We start from the raw sequence: 20,743 nt of genomic DNA, 5'->3' as shown, positions 1-20,743 counted from the left end.
TGGGACTCTCTCTTTCTCCCTCTCTCCTGCTCCTCCTGCACCCCTCCCCCATCTATCCCTCTCTTAAAAAAAAAAAAAAAAAGATACAACCTTGGGGTAAAAAAAAGATCTAAGTAGCAATAATCACAAATAGGGGAAAATGATGAATTAGATGCCATTAAAATGAAAACTTTTTTTTTAAAGATTTTATTTATTTATTCGACAGAGATAGAGACAGCCAGCGAGAGAGGGAACACAAGCAGGGCGAGTGGGAGAGGAAGAAGCAGGCTCATAGCGGAGGAGCCTGATGTGGGGCTCGATCCCATAACACCGGGATCACGCCCTGAGCCGAAGGCAGACGCTCAACCGCTGTACCACCCAGGCGCCCCCTAAAATGAAAACTTTTGTTCATCAAAAATCACTGAGACAGAAAAGGGAAAGTAGTTATATATCTTTCTAACAAAAGACTATCAGAATATTTAAAGAATTCTTATAAAGCAACGAAGTAACAAAATCTTAAGTGACCTGAACAGGCACTTCATAAAAAAAGATATCCAGGAGGCTAATGGAAAGGTGTCTGACATCATTACCCACCAGGGAATTATAAGTTACAACAATAAGGAGATATCCTTACATACCCACCAGAATGGATAAAATTTAAAACACTAGTGATTATAAATATGGGCAAGGAGTAAAGCAGTCACACACAACTATTTTGGAAAACTACTTGGCAGGATCTATTGAAGCTAAAACCTCACTCCTGAATATATACTCAAAAGAAGTCAGTGCATGCTTACCAAAAGACACATATAAGAATATTCTTTATAGCCTTTTCACAGTAGTCAAAACCAAGCAAACAAACAAAAAAACTCCAAATATCTACTATTAGGAGCATGAAATACATTAGTGTTAATGACAAAAAACCCAAACAAACCTAAAAACATGCAGACATACTTAATACATGCACATATCTCAAAGACATTATGTTAACTGAAGTAGATACACACTCACAAGAAGACTACATGCTACGTGATCCCATTTAAATGAGGCTCAAGAACAGGCAAAACTAACTGATGGTGACAGAAAGCATGACAGGGAACAAGGGTGAGATGGACACTGTCTGGTAAGGGGCATAAGGATGAACATTCTGGGTACTGGAAAAGTTCTATACCTTGATCTGGGTGGTTAGTAAAACAAACATATTTTTAAAGTTAATGTACTTTACATACTTCAGTCAATATATTTGAGAACTTAATAAAAAAGTAAAATAAAAAATCAACAATACAGCAAACTGAGCCTACTGTACTTAAGAATGAGGATTTTCCTCTGTAAAAGATGAGATTCTCATAGTACTGAGATTAACACATGTGAAAGTTTAGTCTGTCTCTTGGCCTCAGATGGTACAAACTGTATGACTTCACTTAAGGGTCCAGGCAGCTTCATAACTGTATTTGTGGCCTTTAAGATACCATTAGAATAAAAAATAACCATTTGATTAAGACATTAGGAATATTCTTCTTGGAGCAGCACTGACTTAGAAGACTACATTTACTTCTTTCTGGATCCATTCAACCACTTGATGTAATATTTATGTGGTTATAATATTACAAAAGTACTGGCTTGCAATTTTGTGAATAAACTTATTGACAAAACATGAAAGAATCTGTTCCAGAATAGAAAAAAATAACTATAAAGTTGCATCAATTTCTTCACCTTCCACAGTAAGGAGTTAAGATATACTGCTTACTGTTGATGGAACAGGAAGTAACTATTAAATAGCATTAAAGATATACTATCTAATTTAAAACAACTTATTTTTGCATGTATGTAATATTCATTCCATAAGGCATTTAGAAGAGAATTTAAAATCAAATGCAGTAACAATGGCTCTAAGAGTGCTACCTGCATTCTACTTTGAGAAGAGTTATTTCAGGGAATGGATGTAACATCTATTTTGTATTGAATGTAGAGAAGTGTTCAAAGACAAACGTACTAAAGATGGATAAGAGTGCTTATAAAAAATTTTAAAAATAAAAAAATAGAACAGTTTATTTTTCAAAAGAAAAATTTCTGCCCTTCTCAGACAGGTGGGAAATTAGCCAACAGAGGAATATATTACCTATACCATGATCTTAAGATTCATTTTTAAAAAATCTTACGTATCATTGAAACTCAAAGTAAAAGCATTTGGTGTAATTTTACTAGAAGTAACAATGAGTTCCTGTCATCATCTGTTTGTTTCTAAAACCTCCATATATGAAAATAAATCATAAATTTTTTTAGTGACACCTCACTGGATGTTGAATTAGAACACCACAATTCCAGATGTGTGCTAGCACTATCAATGATCAGTCAAGATGAGACTACATACTACTACTTGAAGGTATTCAAAGACTTAATAGATACAAGTTTACCTTTTAAGATTAACAAAGAAACTATACATAGAAAAGAAATTTAGGCCCTAAAACAACCATATTAAAAAAATAACCAAGTGCTAAGAGGAATAAAAATAGATGAGTATTTATAGGGTCTCAAGTGATAAATAATTTAGAGAAATGATTTTCATTAGTCTCATGAAAACATCAAGGACAAATCTCAGGACAAAGAAAAATTCTCAGAGTATCCAGTTATTCTCCTGACTGTGGAAGTGTAACTATATGAGGACACAGTGTAGGGGAGACCCACTTAGCCAAATAGCCTAGATGGTATAGCACAAATCCATCACTGAAGTATATAATAATGACATACGCTTATAAAAGCGAGAGAGAATAATATATTTCCAATTACTTATTCAAGGATACATGCATATTACATACCCATTGCTAAGGAAGAAAAAAAATGAATCTACAAAATAACTGATCTTAGGCATTTAAGATCACACACACATCCTGAATGAAAATAGGCATTTAGTGAACATAAACAGGGAACCTGGTGTCATACAGCTTATGGTCTAAGAAAGAATACAGACGCGAATACACGCAATTACAAAAATGTATAGTAAGGGAAATACGGGAGAGTTAAGGAGCACATAGGCTATTTGCCCAAACCAAAATGCAAATTTAAACTAAGACCTGGAGAATGACTGAGAGGATGAGTAGGTTAACAGAACTAAAGAGCAAAACAGGAAAAGAGTATTGCATGTAAGTCAAGAGACCTTACAGAAAAAGCAAACAAAGTCAAACCAAACCAAATGCAAATAAAATGCACAGTACTTTCAAGAAGCCAAGTTTCACACTGCTAGGAAAGAGCATGTGAGAAAGTTGAGATGAAGCTGCACAGGTAAGCAATACAGAATGGAAATGAAGAAATGAAAGGTGATGAAACAATTTAAGGGAATCGCTCAGGAACCAGTCATAGACTGCCAGCTAAGAGAAGATGACAGCCTGGACCAGGTACAGAGGGAAATGGATGGATTGAAGACTAATTAGGATGTGGTGTAAGGATCCCTCCGGGAAATGTAGGAGAAAAATGAATCAGGGATATCATCAGGTTTCTAATTGAGGCAAGTCTTTAACACCTAGTAGTACCATTTCTTGATACTGAGCAGCCAGAAGAATGAGCTTGGCGGCGGTGATAGGAGAACTGAACAAGGCAAAACCCGAGGAATATACATATGAAGATGCCTGATAGGCAGTGGGATATATGGGTTCCAAGCTCAGAAGAGAGAGTTAACCTGGACATACAAATCTGCGTCCAATGTATGATTAAGGACAGTGTATAAAGTGAGAAGAAACCTAGAACCCCAAGGAGCATTATTTTAGGAAGATGCAGAAAAAGATGGTTTGGCAAAGACAACTGGAGTAGATCTGGAATAGGCCTAGGGAGGTGGCCTTGGGAGTTGGTATCTGGGTAAAGGGAATTTTACTGGAAATGAATACATCAGGAAAATGAAAGGCTATGGCAGCGGTTCTCAAACTTAAGCATACATCAGAACGACACCAGGAGAGCTTGTTCAGACTGCTGGACGCCATCCCCAGAGGTTCTGATTCAGTAAGTCTGGATCTGGGCCTGAGAATGTGCATTTTTAACAAGTTCCTAGGTAATGCTGCTGCTGCTACTGGTTGGGGGATTATACTCTGAGAACCACAGGGTTAGGGTATAGAATAACAGACTATACATGTGGACACTGAAATCACACTGGATGACAGCAAACCTTGGGAGAAAGACAGTGAGTGAGGTGTTAACACCATAATTAAGCGGGAGCGACCCAAGAAGTGAATAAAAGCAGAAAGGACTACAACATCGCTGGATAACACAGGACTCAAGGATATACATGGATTTTAAACTGAAGTAGAGAAACTAAGGGCTTAGGACAATGACTTCGCCTCCTGACCATAAGGTATATAGGGGGGAAAAGCTAGCTTCAACTTGAGAAGGTTATAGAAGAATGTGTGTTCGGGAAAGAATCTGGTTTCAGGTTCAATTCAAGTTCCAAGTGAGTTGAATTCAAATTAAAACAAGAAACTATTTTTTAATCTATCAAATTCAAAAATTTAAAAATTATAATACCATGACTGTGAAGGAGTCTACTTCTTTCATACTAAGAAAAAAAATGTTAAGCATATTTCAGTTACTATTTAAGACTAAACACTTAGGGGCGCCTGGGTGGCACAGCGGTTGAGTGTCTGCCTTCGGCTCAGGGTGTGATCCCAGCGTTATGCGATCGAGCCCCACATCAGGCTCCTCCGCTATGAGCCTGCTTCTTCCTCTCCCACTCCCCCTGCTTGTGTTCCCTCTCTCGCTGGCTGTCTCTATCTCTGTCAAATAAATAAATAAAATCTTAAAAAAAAAAAAAAAAAGACTAAACACTTAAATTCTCATTTAATTAGCTAAATTCTTAAATTCTAATATTATTTATTTATAAGGAAGAAAATGGAAGATATATACCAACAGTATACAACTATATAAGGTGAAAAATAAAAATCCCTCTTCTTAATCCCCAAGCCCTAACTGATATCACTATTAAAATACTCTTATTACGTATTCTCTCCAAGTTTTCTGCGCATGTGCCAGGCTGCATATCTAAAGAGCACAAGAAACCCCGGAGGATACATACAGAGAATCACATCTCGATAAACCAAAGTTGAACTGTCTTAAGCTAAAGACACAGCAAATCTTAAAAAGTAGCAAATAGGGAACAATAAGATTAACAGCTGACTTATCAGAAACAATGAAGGCAGTAGAATGACATATTCAAAGTGATACTAGTGCATGAAAGGCCAAAGAGCACATAAATTTACAGAAATTGTCAAACTGCATTATAAAAAGGTTGCAACAGTTTGTATTCTCTACTGTACTATATTCTCACATTACGTATTACCAAACTGTTTAATTCTTACCAATCCCGAATGCAAACAAAACAAAAAATACAACTTTTTAAAATTGGAGTATCAAATTCTGATTTACATTTATGTAGTTTACATAATGTTTATTAGCTAATGTTTATTAGCATTCAAATTTTTCTTTTTCTTTTAAAGATTTTACTTCTTTGTCAGAGAGAGAGAGTAGAGAGAGGGAAGGAGAGAGCGGACAGGCGCACAAGCAGGGGGAGCAGCAGAGGGAGAGGGAGCAGACCCCCACTGAGCAGGGAGCCTGACACAGGGCTCAATCCTGAGCCAAAGGCAGCTGCTTAACTGACTGAGCCATCCAGGTGCCCCTCAAATTTCATTCACAGTGAACTGCTTTCCATAGGATTATCTTCTTGATTTGTAGGAGCCATTATGATATTAGCCACATTCATCTTATGTGTTGAAAATATTTACTTCATTTCCCTCAAAAAAATTTCATAAATTCATAGCCACATCTCCCTATCCAAATGCTTCCCCACTCTAAACTATCCTCCACTTTACCAAAGTTATATTTCTTTCTTTTTTGTTTAAGTTTATTTATCTTTAGTTATCTCTATACCCAACGTGGGACTTGACCCCATCAAGAGCCACATGCTCTCCTGACTGAGCCAGCCAGGTACCCGCCAAATACACTGTATTTCTCAAAATATAAATCTTATTGTAACAGTCTTAATAACCTTCTAAGATGAAAGTCATAAACTGTCAAGGTCCCTTTATCCTCGTCTCTAATAACCTGCTACTCTCTACTCTAGCCACCACAGAATACTTAATAGAGAAAAGCTCATGAAATATTTTTTAAAATATTGGTATTCTTTCTTTAAGCAGTGTTACCCCCTACTCCCTCAATCCAAATTTTTACCCCATTTATACTATTCCTTAAACTCTCCAGGTGGGGACACCTGGGTGGCTCAGTCGGTTAAGCATCTGCCTTTGGCTCAGGTCAGGATCCTGGAGTCTCGGGATGGAGCCGGGAGTCCTGGGATAGCTCCCTGCTGGGTGGGGAGTCTGCTTCTCCCACTCCCTCAGCCCCTCCCCCTGCTCCTGCTCCTTCCCTTGCTCACTCGCTCTCTCAACTAACTAAATAAAGAAAATATTAAGGAAAAAAAAAACTCTTCAGGTAGAATAATTTGCCTCTTTCTTACTGTACTTTATACATGCTTCTAGTATTATGAACCTCTTGGGGGAAGGAAATGTATCTTATTGCTCCCAAGTAAAGGTTTGTGTAATGATAAAAAGATACAGTGACCCATACTGATTAAATGTACTGATGAAACTGATGTATTGATGAAAGAACACAAGGGATCAAAGTATCAGGGGATAAGATATAGACAACTGGTGGTTCTTGAAGATTATACATAACTTATTTTTGCTAGCTTAGAATAATAACGGAAAAAATGTTCACTGAAAGATAAGAGTATTAACACAGAGCTGACAGCAAGCGATAGTAAATATGTTTTGGTAAACCAAAGTAGGTTGAGGTTAATAAACTGGAATCCGTGGGCTTTATAAACTGTACTGGTTAAGTCAATTTATGGCTTTATTAGGTAGCTTAGGAAATCTGCTCATTAAAGACCATGGCTATTTTTACTTTTATTACCTTCAAATCCCAGTGCTTAAACAGAGACAAACCCTTCTGTATAGGCAATTAATCCAGTACTAACTACATGATTTCTTTGTAGATAGTTCAGGCCCTCAATCTGTTTATCTTCCTCAAGTAGAGTCAATTAGGTAGCCTGAGGCTATGAAACAGCACTGCCTCAAGAACTAAACAACTGGGATATCACCACAGGTTCAGGACTAAAATCTATGGTTTTTTCTTCAAGTTTCTTTCTCCCTTCATAAGACAGCCTTTCACAAGAGAACTTAGCCAACAACTTCCAGATGTAGTGCCTTTGGGAGCAATGTTCCAAATGAGGCCACATTCCCCCTGGGTAGCTCCCAGTAAATGACCGAGCCTGGAAGGGGATTAGGGCCCAGCCATTTCTGCTTATTGGGGCATTCATTCATCTATAAGCAATCTATGGAGTGGAGTTCCCCACAGAGCTTCCAGAGACTCTCACAGCTGCCCCATAGTCGGAGTCTCTTCCTACTGAATCCTTCTTCCTTGTCTCTTAACAGGTGTCACACCTGAGCCAAAATGTGTCTACTCCTTTCTCTTTAACCTGCACAGATGCTATCCCACAACAAATCTCCTTCCCTTTTTAACCCTGTCTTGGCATCTGTTTCCCACAGGACTTCAACTGACATACCAACATATCCTATTCTCCACTTCCAAGGTTTACTAAAATCTAGCTATCATATATTGCCCAGTATTTTGCCATATGTTAACAAGAATAGTGTCTGGGCATTTAACTAATAAATTAGAAATGAGCTTTTGTACTACAAAGGAATGTAGATTAGAAAGTCTCTTCAGACTAAAAATTCCACCTCCTCTGAGGTTTGAGCAAAATTTAATTTGGTTTAACCAACTACCCAATATTCAACATGCATAATCTATCAAAAATACTTACATAACTGTGTTGTCATCCACTAAGATATCACAACCATGAGCAGGACACGAAATAGTCTGAAAAAGATTGAAATTTAAACTATGTCTTCATTCAATAAATATTTACTGAATGCTTACCATCGCCAGGCACTTCAGTAGGTTGAGAATACCTAAACATTTATAGAATCTTAATTGTTCCCTTTCTATTAAAGGAAATGTGTGTGTGTATTTATCCCCATAAGGTAACTAGAACTGCTGACCTGAATAATTGGTTTCTCAATATAAAGCTTGAAAGGCACAAGCAAGACACCTGACAAAATGGCTCAACAAGTTTAGCCTGATATACACACATCTTAATGCTGCTGAGAAAACATTACCTGAACTGTATCTTTAACTGGACTGCCACATTGTAAACAGAAAAAAAGCCTTAATTATCTTTTAGTCTTAATATAGAAAAAAGTTCCCCATGCAATTCATAATCCAGAATGCTTCACCTGTTTATATTTCTGCAAGGGTCTAAACACTGTAGGAAATTCAATGAAACTAAAAATCAAATTGGCATCTTTACCTGTCCCATGCCTTCCTCCATTATTTTAGTAGTTAAATATTCGCTCCAGCACTGCATACAAAACTTATGTCCACATTCAAGGCCAGTGAAATACTGCAACAAAAATAATACACGGACTTTTAAAAGACATTATCAGAAAAATCACTATACATAGTGACTCAATAAGTCTCTATTAGGTCACATTTCTCATAGTGGCTAAAAAGTCCAATTTGACAAGACTAGCTGGGCTCCTAAAATAAACTTCTTGGTGGTGAAACTTAGACATGAAAATACATTTAACACAAAATACCTAATTAATGAGAAATGCACTACAGTAGATACTTATAATCTTTAGGAAAGGCAGACAAGTTCGTATTAAATATAAGAATATGTCATGTACCATTAAGCATATGAAAAGATGCTCAAAATCCTTAGCTATCAGAGAAATGTAAAGCAAAACCACAATGAGACATGACTTCACACTCACCAGGACAGCTTTATTAAAAAAGATAAGTGTTGGTAAGGATGTGGAGAAAGAACCCTCATACACTGCTGGTGGGAATGTAAATAGTACAGGTGCTTTGGAAAACACTGTGGCAGTTTCTCAAATAATTAAACATAGAGTTACTCATGATCCAGCAATTCCACTCCTAGGTATGTACCCAAAAGAAATGAAAACATAGCTCCACACAAAAACTTGTATATAAATATTCATAGCAGCATTATCCACAATAGCCCCAAAGTGGACACAACCTAAATGTCCACTGATGATGAATGGATAAACAAAACGTGGAATATCCATATGAAAGAATATTATTCAGGCATAAAAAGGACTGCAGTATTGATACATGCTATAATGCAGACAAGCCTTGAAAACATTACGCTAAATGAAAGAAGCCGGCCACAAAAGACCACATATTGTTTGATTTCCATGTATACGAAAGGTATAGAACAGGCAAATTCACAGAGAAAGGAGATTGGTGGTTGCCTAGGGTTGAGTGGCTTGAGGGGCAAGGGGTAGTGACTCTAAGAGGAGACGAGGTTTCTTTTTGGGGTTATGAAAATGTTCTAAAATTTACTGTGGTAATGACTGCACAACTCTCTGTAACTATACTAAAAACCATTTTAAATAAGTAACCTGTATTGTATGTGAATTTTATCTCAAAGCTGTATTAAAAAATGTTACACAAATACAGACTTTTGAGTTGCATGGAATGTAGCTTACCTAGATAATCAGTAAAATCTTATGGAAACCAAAAGATTTATTCAGATAGCTAAGAATAATGGTAACATTAGGTCTAATCTTACATTATTTACATGATTTGAAATACTACTAATTTGAGGGATAGTTAAATGAAGTATATTCTATAATATACAAATAATGGTCACCAGTTTCAACTAAGAATATCTTACAATATTTACTCTAAATTTTTTCTAAATGAATAGGTAATACAGGCTCATGGGTAAAAACATTTAATAGTATGAGTTTATGTCGATAAATAAGTCTCCCGTTTTTTTAAATAAAATCTTTTAAAAAAACAAATTTATTTATTTGACAGAGAGAGACAGAGACAGCGAGAGAGCACAAGCAGGGGGAGCGGCAGGCAGAGGGAGAGGGAGAAGCAGGTTCCCTGCTGAGCAGGGAGCCTGACGCAAGCTCAATCCCAAGACCCTGGCATCATGACCTGGGCCAAAGGCAGATGCTTAATGAACTGAGCCACCCAGGTGCCCCTGAAAAATAAGTCTCCTTTATCCCCATCCTTGTCCTCTACTTCAGGAAAGTAATCGCTATTTCAATATCTTACATATTCTGCCAGAGATGTTCTAACGTACACAGGTACACACACACAGTAAGAGCAGCACACACTTTCATCTTGGTTAATTATTATTTAATAGATTCCTCACGTGGTTCTACATTAGTACACATGGGTCCACCCCTTTTTACAGTCTGTATTGAAGGTACCATAATTTATTTAAGCAGTCCACCATTAATGGACATTTAGACTATTCTTTTTGCCACTATGCTACTGCACTGGCTATATATACATCATTGTGACCATGCAAATAAATGCATCGTGGGACAAATCTGTACGACTGACATTGTAACAAGTATACATTTACACTTTAACAGATTATTACCAAGCTTCATTCAAAGAGGCTGTAGCAGTTTATACTGTTCAAGAGAACCTGGTTTCCCAACAACCCTGTCAACATGGTATATTATCAAACTCCTTGATTCTTGAAATCTAGCAGGTCAAAATGAAGTAACTTCATTAGTTTTGGTTTTATTTTATTTTATGAGTGAAGTTTAAACATCTGAAAGAAGATTTAAGACTATATATTTCTTTTTCTGTGCACTCTCTTCATCCAATTTTGCCAATTTTTCCACTGGGTTTATTTTTTTCCTTAGTGATTCAGTGGGGATTTTTACCTATTTAGAAAACTGGCCCTTTGTTAAGTGTAGAAAATATTTTGTTTCAAATCTGAATGCTCACATTCTGTTGCCATGAAGAAGATCTCTACTTGTATGTAGCAAAGTGTATTAGTTTTAAAATATCTGGATTCTAAATTAATTAACTTTAATATAAAGAGTTAAGAAAGAATTTAAGATTCTACTCCAAATGGCAACCAAGTTGTTCCAATACCATTTCTCGAACCCACCTTATCTGAAATGCCCTCTTCTACATACACCAAATTCCCTCACACATACTTGACTCTATCTTGTTCCACTACACTGATCATTCTTGTATTTGGTAGGACTAGTTCCTCCTTACCCCCATCCATCTAGTCTTGTTTTTCAGTATTTTACTATTATTCTCTCTCTCCAAATACTCAACTCATTTTTTAATCTCCTTTAGTATCTAAGGTTTTCTTCATAATAGATCGTTCACATTTCTTGCCAAGTTTATTTCTAGCTCTTTTATTCTTTTTGTGGCTCAAATTAAGTGGTACCTTTAATTTCATTCCATTTTCTAACTAGCTGTTATTTGAAAATGCTCATGAAATTTCTGATGTTGCTTGTGACATTCAGATACAAATAGGATACAAAATTCTATACTACAGCACATCAACTATATAAAGAAGGCCCAGAAACAGACATGGAAAATATTTACTCAGTTTAAAATATGGTGCTATTCAGATTGACAAGGATTCTAACTCATTCACAGAACAAGTGAAGGTAAATATTTTGGAAACCAATATTCTCATCCATTAAAAAGAAATCTAGGAAACAAAAGAATCTATTCTCATTACTCCCCACTGGTGAAGGAGATCTGGCACTAACTTGTTGTCAGATCACTAATGGAGAGCATCTGATTTTCAAGACTATAATGGGAAGGAGCATTCTGTAAAGGACAATTAGAGCAGCGTAAAAGATCAATAATTCTAAAATGTTTTATTCACAACTTAAAAACACATATGCATCCTCATGTGCTTTTTTTCAAATAAGAATCCTTGAGATTGAGAGATTAGAGGTCACAATGGTTACCAAATGATCACTGCAAGTAACACCTCTACCTTTGGAACTTCTGGATCAGCGATCATTATAAGAAAAAAAACAAAGGACAATTAGAGCAGCGTAAAAGATCAATAATTCTAAAATGTTTTATTCACAACTTAAAAACACATATGCATCCTCATGTGCTTTTTTTCAAATAAGAATCCTTGAGATTGAGAGATTAGAGGTCACAATGGTTACCAAATGATCACTGCAAGTAACACCTCTACCTTTGGAACTTCTGGATCAGCGATCATTATAAGAAAAAAAACAAAGCTTTTTATTCTTTAAAGGCTTCTTTTTCAATAATTCTTCTAATTAGATAGATAACAATACCAAATAAGATAAATTAGAACAATAAATCACACACGTATATCTAAAGATAAAGCAAAAACTAACCTGTGGTATAAACACATTTGTTGTGCTCAAGAATGGTGTCATTATCATGGACTTATCTGGGTATCACCATCCCGTTCCATTTCCCTTTCCCTCCTCCTTTCACATACCTGTTCCCTTACTACCTTGCGCTTACCTACTTGGGTCCCTGACTCAAGGGATTGGATTACTTATCAACAAACTTATTCATAAACAAATCTGACACAGAACACACTAAAAATACATGAAATATTACCTAAAACAGAAATGGTCCTTTAAAAAAAGAACTGAAAGAATAAACACTCTTAAAGCGTTCATCTATCCCTGCCATTTTACATACACAGCAACTCATGTCAAACAGCAGTAAGAACGTTAAGAAGTATCTTTCCTCCATCAGAAGTTGCTCATATAATCTCTTAAGTTAAAGCCATTTCGTTTATAAAAACTGAATAATCAGGGCATCAGTTCCCTCATCCGTAAAATGAAATGAGTTAAAAAGGAATACAGGATCGGACTTAGATTCCCAGCACAAAGATTCAGAAGTGCCTAAGGGGTGAGGGATGGGAGGGTGGACCAGCCTCACAATCTTCAAAGTTGCCTTTATGTAACATATCTGATTCTTAGACTGTACAAATTACTTACTTCATAAAAATGAGGTACCGCATTCCCTAGCAAAGTGGGGAGAGGGTGGTTAGCAAAGCTAGATCTTATGCTTTAATTCGAAACAACATTATTATAAAGTGAATGACTGTTGCCAGGGCTAAGAAACTCCTGAATTGGCCTCAACACAAGGGAGTGGGGGTGGGGAATTTATGAACTTTAAAAGTGCCCCCAAAGTCTCAGGAAATTGTTTTTAATGAAGAGATCACCCACAATAGTGAACTCCAAAGTGTTACAAACTAAGCTATCAAACCATTTATTTAAAAAATTTGTTTGCATGTGGTACTGTATAAAGCTAAAGTTGCTTTCTGGAAGGATAAAGGTATTGAAGATATACATTAATAAAAGGCAAGTATGAGTGTTTGAAGAGAGTGGTGGAAATTGAAACATGGGAATTGTATTAACAAAGGTAAAAAAAAAAACTCATCCAATTAAAGCTTTAATGGAGTCTCAGGTGACATTTACTTGCAAAACTGAAGAGATTAAAATTATCTTTCTGTATTAGTCTAAAAACCATGAGAAAAGAAGTCCTAGTTTTATCACACTACATTTTTTATAACGCTTGGCACAGTTTCCGTAACTCTTTAACTTACTTTCCAACCCATGTTGCTGTTTGCTTTCTTGTCCTGTCATTCTTTACATAGCCAACCTTCCTTTAAAGAGCAATTTGTTCATCTTTATTGTCTCCATTTCCTTTCCCATCTTCAAGTCAATGATTCTTTAGCACATGCAGTGTGGTTTCTCATCTTACCACACTACTTAAATCAACTTTCCAATATCATTGGTAAACTTCATGTTGTTAATTCCAAATTCACTTTTCAATTCTTTTAAGGTTTTTTGCAGTTTTTTTTTTTTTTTTTTTTTTTTTTAACCATTCTTGGAGGTACATTGTCTTCCTCTGGCTTCTGTATTGCTCTATTTTCCTGGTTCACCTAACTACCACACTTTCAGAGGTTATTTCACAGGTCAATTTCTGTGGGAAATTCTCCCCGACCTAAAACTGGGTTAGGTGTCTAACATGTTCCCACAGCATCATGCCCTATCAAAGTGCTTACCTTTCTTTCTGAATATGTCATTTTACTTATCTACCCAGCTAATCTGTAAATTATCTGAAGCAGGCATTATGCCTTTATTCTCCATTATGTTTCTAACACTTAGAATAGGGCTGGTGCATTGAATTAATGAATAGTAGGCTCTCTACCATCAGTTACAGTGCAAGCAAAATTTACAATGAAAATCTCCAGTTGTGATTTTTAATTCTAATTTGTTAAGACTTTTAGACAATACCAAGGGCACTGAGAAAGTTATAGGGGATATTTGTAAGCAGCTAGCTTCAGTACTCAAATTACATTTAAGATTTAAATGAGGGAGGAGCTGGTTATAATAGAGCAGAGAAATGCCTGGGAATAAGGAAACCCCATATAATCTGGGACAAATTCTTTGGGTCTCAGGATTACTTCACAGAAACTTTTATGAACTATACAAATGTCACCTGGCATAGAGAATTTGTTAAAGACAGAAAATAAAATGGTCAAAACATGAATTTAATGTATTTTTAATAGTAATGTTAATTGTTTTTTTAAATACTCAACTCAAGATTGTGATTTAAAGGAGAGGCAAGTTATACAATTCTCAGAATAGTACAGATTTGAAAGAGTATCTTACTTAACTCATTTGAAAGATAAAAATAACTCAGACCCAGTGAGATTTAATAATTACACAAAGCCAAATAGTTAGCATCCGAACTACAATCAAAACTTGAGAATTTGGAAATTCAACTCAACACTTTACCTACAAAGTTATTTTAACTCATTGTTCTATTTCTCACTTAATTAACTTTCCTTAAAAACCTCTTTTCTAAGCACTTGGACGTGAACAAATTAGTTCCACTGAAATGGGCCTCTACAGATACATATATAGACTTCTAAGAAAAACAATGACAAACCTTCAATGTGTTAATATATATAATACTGGTGACAAAGACTTTGTATATAGTAATTAATTAGAAAGAGCTGCTTAACTATTAAAGCAGAGAACACGAATAAGATAGTTATTAAGAGAATGAAGTTATTTCTTAGCTATCTTGAAACATCTTAAAGAGGTGAATTCCAAGTGACTAAATACATTTATGCCACAAATAATATTTTCTTGTAGTTACTAATAAAGTAAGGCCTTCATAGGAATATCATGTCTAAGCCTAAAATTCTTCACTAGACACACCAAAATAAATCGTCTAAATTCAATAGGTTTTAAGGGGGATACTTTCACTCAATTAACTGGTCCCAGTATCTGTTCCAACTCTGTCACCACTTGCTATATTTAAGAATCTCCATTAGAATTGATCTGTATAAGTGAAACTCTTCTGTTATGAAAAATCCTGAAAGCTCCCTAGTAAAATATTATTAAAGACATTTTATTAGTGTTTTGGATATTTATTTTAAAATGTTAGTTTTAAATCTATCTTATTTTGGATGAAAAGTAATTCTACTCACTGCCCACCTATTAAACAATTCCCCCATGATAGTAAAATAAACTCAGAATAAATTTAGGTGTGTAATGATAAGCTGCTGCTTTAAAAAGCAAACGGGAGGAGGAGGAAAGAACAAGCTCTATTTTTTCTCTTCCTTTCCTTTATCCTAATATTCTGATAGGTTACTGTTTTACTACAATACAATCCCAGACTCCCAGATCTTCCTTTGTTTAAATAAATTTAAGCTGATTTACCCTCTGAAACAGAGAGTCAGTGCTAGCCTTAAACTACCAGATACTCACCGAGTTAGGGTAGTTCAAGTAGCAGATCTGACAAGGCATATCCTGTGCTGATGACCTTGTATTCATCTGGCGTGTTCGAGACTTTTTACTTGGATTAATTACATGACACTCAGCAAAGAGCTTCTCCAGGTTTCCATCAAAGTACCTGCATTATTTAAACAGAAAGGATGAGAGCCCAGCAATAGCACACTGTTAGAGCTCTCCAAAAATCTGATTTCCTATAGGGAACAGCAATGAACTGAATTAAAATAAACCCAGATCATAACCTTTTTTGCTCGGAGGAAAGGAGGTGTATGGCTACAAACTGTAGCAAAATAGAGGGTGTGTGTGTGTGTGTGTGTGTGTGTGTGTGTGAAAGCAGATTAAAATTTTGTTGCTATTTTGGTATTTTTTTACTTTGTTTTTGTCCCGGGAAGTTAATCTATTAGTATTTTAACAGTACTACAACTAGAACTTAAGAATGAAAGTTGTACTATCGCTAGTGGTACCTTAATGAAAAGTAATGGTATTTTAAAAGGCTAGACTAATATTTTATACAAATTATTTTATTAATAATTTTAGTTACACCAGCTTAAATATATTAGCAAGTAAACTACCTACAAAGTGTACCTTACCCCACAAATCACTTACATGTGTCTCATTCTACGAAACAGATTTCATTTCTAAATATTCTTTCAAAATAATTTTTAATTTACTAGTAAAGGGGAGGAAGGAGGAAACAAAAAAGTGTATCTTAAAATGTTCATATATCAAATAATCTATATACTTAGCTTTTCATAAAACGTTTCTAAAGATACAGAAGTAGTTCACTATCTAAGATATCAAGAACATGGTATGCCAAATACTATCCATAGAGTTTCAAGTGTTTGCAAATTTCTTGACAGAAGACAGTGGCAAATACTTAGCACAGTATTTCCCATTAATCCAGATGAGACATGGTTGCTGGCCTCCTAAAATATCTTAACATTCTAAAGGGAAAAGCAAAAGATACAAAAACTTTCAATTTGTGAATCAATATAACTAGCAAAAGTATTAATGAAAAATCTGGTCAAATACTTTGGTTTCAATATAAAGCCTAGGTTTCAATAACTACAATGTTCTTTACATAAAAACAAGAGGTTCTCAAGTTAAAAAATAAGTGATACTCAAAGGAGATTTCCAATTATTTTTAATGCAGGTCTTGTTCAGATTTTGTGTCAAAGCACTTACTGTATCTCCAGGAAAACACTCAAATGAGAACAAATCACATCACTCTCTAAGACTAATATCTATTTATAAATAACTACAGAATGTTTCAATGAAATGATCAAATTATTAATCAAAATGTCAACGTATTATAAAAGTGGGACTCATATAAGGTTAAAGTCACTGATGATTCAGCTAATCAAAACATATAGAGCAGAAAATCAAACGCTTTCCTCCTAATTATCTCTCAGAAAACCTAAGATGTCAAGTTTTATTTGAAAAGTAGAAAGCATATGAAGCTAACACTAAATACGAACAGGTAAAGCTCTTCCTAGTTGATAGTCATTTTATGTAATTGTTTCACTAATTACATACATTGTTTTTAAATCATATAGCTTTCCTCTCAAGAATGGTTAAAACTGCTTTTTTGTTCCTTAACCTGATTACCTAATTACTCAGACATGATTCAAACGCTTACTTTGGCCAAAATGTGCCACCCCCCCACCCCAATTTTCTTTATATTGACAGCATCCATTTCCTTCTGGTACCTGTTGTTATTGAAGTCTGTGGTCAAAATTAATTTTTCTCATTTTATAATTCAAACCCTTTTTCAACTGGCATATATATAATTTTGTTTTCTTTCTTCATTCTTGAAATTTAGTAGCTCTGTAGGCTTTATCTTAGCATTCAACTTTTTTTTCGAAATGCCATTCAGGTCTCAATCACTTCAAGATCCTTTTTAGTTATTAAGACTGTGCCCTGCCGTTTGTTTCTCAGAGTCCATAGTCTCTCATGCTTCGTTCCCCCTTCTGATTACCCCCCCTTTCTTTATCCCTTTCTTCTCCTACCCATCTTCCTAGTTCTTATGTTCCATAGATGAGAGAAACCACATATAACAAACTGTGGGCTTCAGAGGGGAGGGGGGTGGGGGAATAGGATAGGCTGGTGATGGGTAGTAAGGAGGGCACGTATTGCATGGTGCACTGGGTGTTACACGCAACTAATGAGTCATCGAACTTTACATCAAAAACCAGGGATGCACTGTATGGTGACTAACATAATAAAAAAAAATATTAAAAAAAAAAAAAAAAAGACTGTGCCCTGCTGGATTTGTAACTAGTCTTTGTTAATTTGTCTTCCGTGTCTACCATCTGCTAATTCCTTCTTCGTCCTTTTCCCGATTTATGACCTTATTTTCCATAGTATCTGCTCTGTTTCTTGCTGTTGCCAATGTGGTTTTAAGTTACTACTTATCCCTCTTTTCTTAGTTTCATCAACTTCCTTTTTATCTTGTTCTATTGCTTTACCAATTCATCTTTGATCTCTCATCTCACGTCTATGTTTATTTTAATTTCCTTAAAAGAACAAAGAAGCTTTTTCCTTCTAATTATGATAGTTTAATTAAGGACTACCATGCTCAAGAATATGGGTGGATTCTTTTTTTTTTTTATATTATGTTAGTCACCATACAGTACATCCCCGGTTTCCGATGTAAGGCTCGATGATTCATTAGTTGTGTATAACACCCAGTGCACCATACAATACGTGCCCTCACTACTACCCATCACCAGCCTATCCCATTCCCCCACCCCCCTCCCCTCTGAGGCCCTCAGTTTGTTTCTCATAGTCCATAGTCTCTCATGTTTCATTCCCCCTTCTGATTACCCCCCCTTTCTTTATCCCTTTCTTCCCCTACCGATCATCCTAGTTCTTATGTTCCATAGATGAGAGAAATCATATGATAGTTGTCTTTCTCTGCTTGACTTACTTCACTTAGCATTATCTCCTGCAGTGCCGTCCATGTTGTAGCAAATGTTGAGAACTCATTCTTTCTGATAGCTGAGTAATATTCCATTGTATATATGGACCACAACTTTTTTTTTTTTAATAATGATTTTTTATTATATTATGTTAGTCACCATACAGTACATCCCCGGTTTTCGATGTAAGGCTCGATGATTCATTAGTTGTGTATAACACCCAGTGCACCATGCAATATGTGCCCTCCTTACTACCCATCACCGGTCTATCCCATTCCCCCACCCCCCTCCCCTCTGTAGCCCTCAGTTTGTTTCTCATAGTCCATAGTCTCTCATGTTTCATTCCCCCTTCTGATTACCCCCCCTTTCTTTATCCCTTTCTTCCCCTACTGATCATTCTAGTTCTTATGTTCCATAGATGAGAGAAATCATATGATAGTTGTCTTTCTCTGCTTGACTTATTTCACTAAGCATTATCTCCTCCAGTGCCGTCCATGTTGTAGCAAATGTTGAGAACTCATTCTTTCTGATTGCTGAGTAATATTCCATTGTATATATGGACCACAACTTCTTAATCCAGTCATCTGTTGAAGGGCATCTCGGCTCCTTCCACGATTTAGCTATTGTGGACATTGCTGCTATGAACACTGGGGTGCATATGGCCCTTCTCTTCACTACGTCTGTATCTTTGGGGTAAACACCCAGTAGTGCAATGGCTGGATCATAGGGTAGCTCAATTTTTAACTTTTTAAGGGACCTCCACACTGTTTTCCAGAGTGGCTGTACCAACTTGCATTCCCACCAACAATGTAGGAGGGATCCCCTTTCTCCACATCCTCTCCAACAATTGTTGTTTCTTGTCTTGTCTATTTTTGCCATTCTAACTGGCGTAAGATGGTATCTCAGTGTGGTTTTGATTTGAATTTCCTTGATGGCTAATGATTTTGAACATTTTTTCATGTGTCTGTTAGCCATTTGTATGTCTTCATTGGAAAAGTGTCTGTTCATATCTTCTGCCCATTTTTTGATTTGTTTATTTGTTTCTCGTGTATTGAGTTTGAGAAGTTCTTTGTAGATCTTGGATACCAGTCCTTTATCTGTAATGTCATTTGCAAATATATTCTCCCATTCCGTGGGCTGCCTCTTAGTTTTTCTGACTGTTTCCTTGGCTGTACAGAAACTTTTAATCTTGATGAAGTCCCATAAATTCATTTTATCTTTTGTTTCTCTTGCCTTTGGGGATGTGTCATGAAAAAGGTTGCTTTGGCTGATGTCGTAGAGGTTGCTGCCTATGTTCTCCTCTAGGATTTTTGGATTCCTGTCTCACATCGAGGTCTTTCATCCATTTGGAGTTTATTTTTGTGTATGGTGTGAGATAGTGGTCAAGTTTCAAGGAATATGGGTGGATTCTTAACTCCCATACTTTGTTTACCTGCTCACTATTTGAAAGTTCCTTTAGTTACATCCTCCCTCATGTGAAACAGGCCAAAATGAAGAGACTGATTCAGTGTGAAGCACTGCTGTTCAGGTATCTAGTTTAATCAGTTAAGACATATTTCTCTGCTTCAGTGACTTTACTAAATAACTGCAAAGTTTATTGCTTCCCTCCTTTCCTGCAACTCTTGCCACCCACCCTTTTGAGAAAACTATTCGTTTGATGAAAATAAAAATGAAGTGAAAATAAAAATAAGAATAGCAGTGTGGTTTTTCCTTTAGTGCAGTCTTTCCTCAATCGGGGAAGGGAAGAATTAGAGTAACCCCACCTCATCTACCACACAGCCTAGATTTCTCTAGATTAAGATTGTTAGAAGGGCAACTGGAGAGGTTTCTCAGTAGAGATTTTAAATCCTCTTCTCTCTCTAGGGTTTTCTGCTCATTCAGCATGTTCACCAAAATACGGGTAAGCAAACTGGCACTTAATTAGTCAATTTTCCAGAATATCTAGATCTTAATTTTTCATTTTACTTGACTTCTAGACAGAAATATACCGAACAATTTTAATTAAATTTTAAGGCACTAACAGTTACGGCCTAAGAACTGTGTGTAATTGTGGGGGGGAGGAGACATGGCTGGTAGGGTACATAGCTGGCTATTGTTTCTTTCTGAATTCTGAATGATGGTGGCATCACTGTT

General features: G+C 36.0%; 1 protein-coding gene across 2 annotated transcripts in view; it reads right to left on the bottom strand.

Moving 5' to 3' along the window:
* The window catches only part of ARIH1 (ariadne RBR E3 ubiquitin protein ligase 1), a 118,096-nt gene that overhangs the window by 30,630 nt on the left and 66,723 nt on the right, over positions 1-20,743 (bottom strand). For both annotated transcript variants that reach the window (XM_026478459.4, XM_026478458.4), the window contains exons 3-5: positions 15,666-15,810; positions 8,384-8,476; positions 7,838-7,893 (exon numbers count right to left, since the gene is read on the bottom strand). In XM_026478459.4, the coding sequence (XP_026334244.1) occupies positions 7,838-7,893; positions 8,384-8,476; positions 15,666-15,810 (294 nt within the window). The remainder of the gene's footprint in view (positions 1-7,837; positions 7,894-8,383; positions 8,477-15,665; positions 15,811-20,743) is intronic.

Source organism: Ursus arctos, unplaced genomic scaffold (genome assembly GCF_023065955.2).
Source record: "Ursus arctos isolate Adak ecotype North America unplaced genomic scaffold, UrsArc2.0 scaffold_28, whole genome shotgun sequence".
Taxonomy (NCBI): Eukaryota; Metazoa; Chordata; class Mammalia; order Carnivora; family Ursidae; genus Ursus; species Ursus arctos.
The sequence above is the reverse complement of the archived record's forward strand: the minus strand, read 5'-3'. Positions and strand labels throughout refer to the sequence as shown.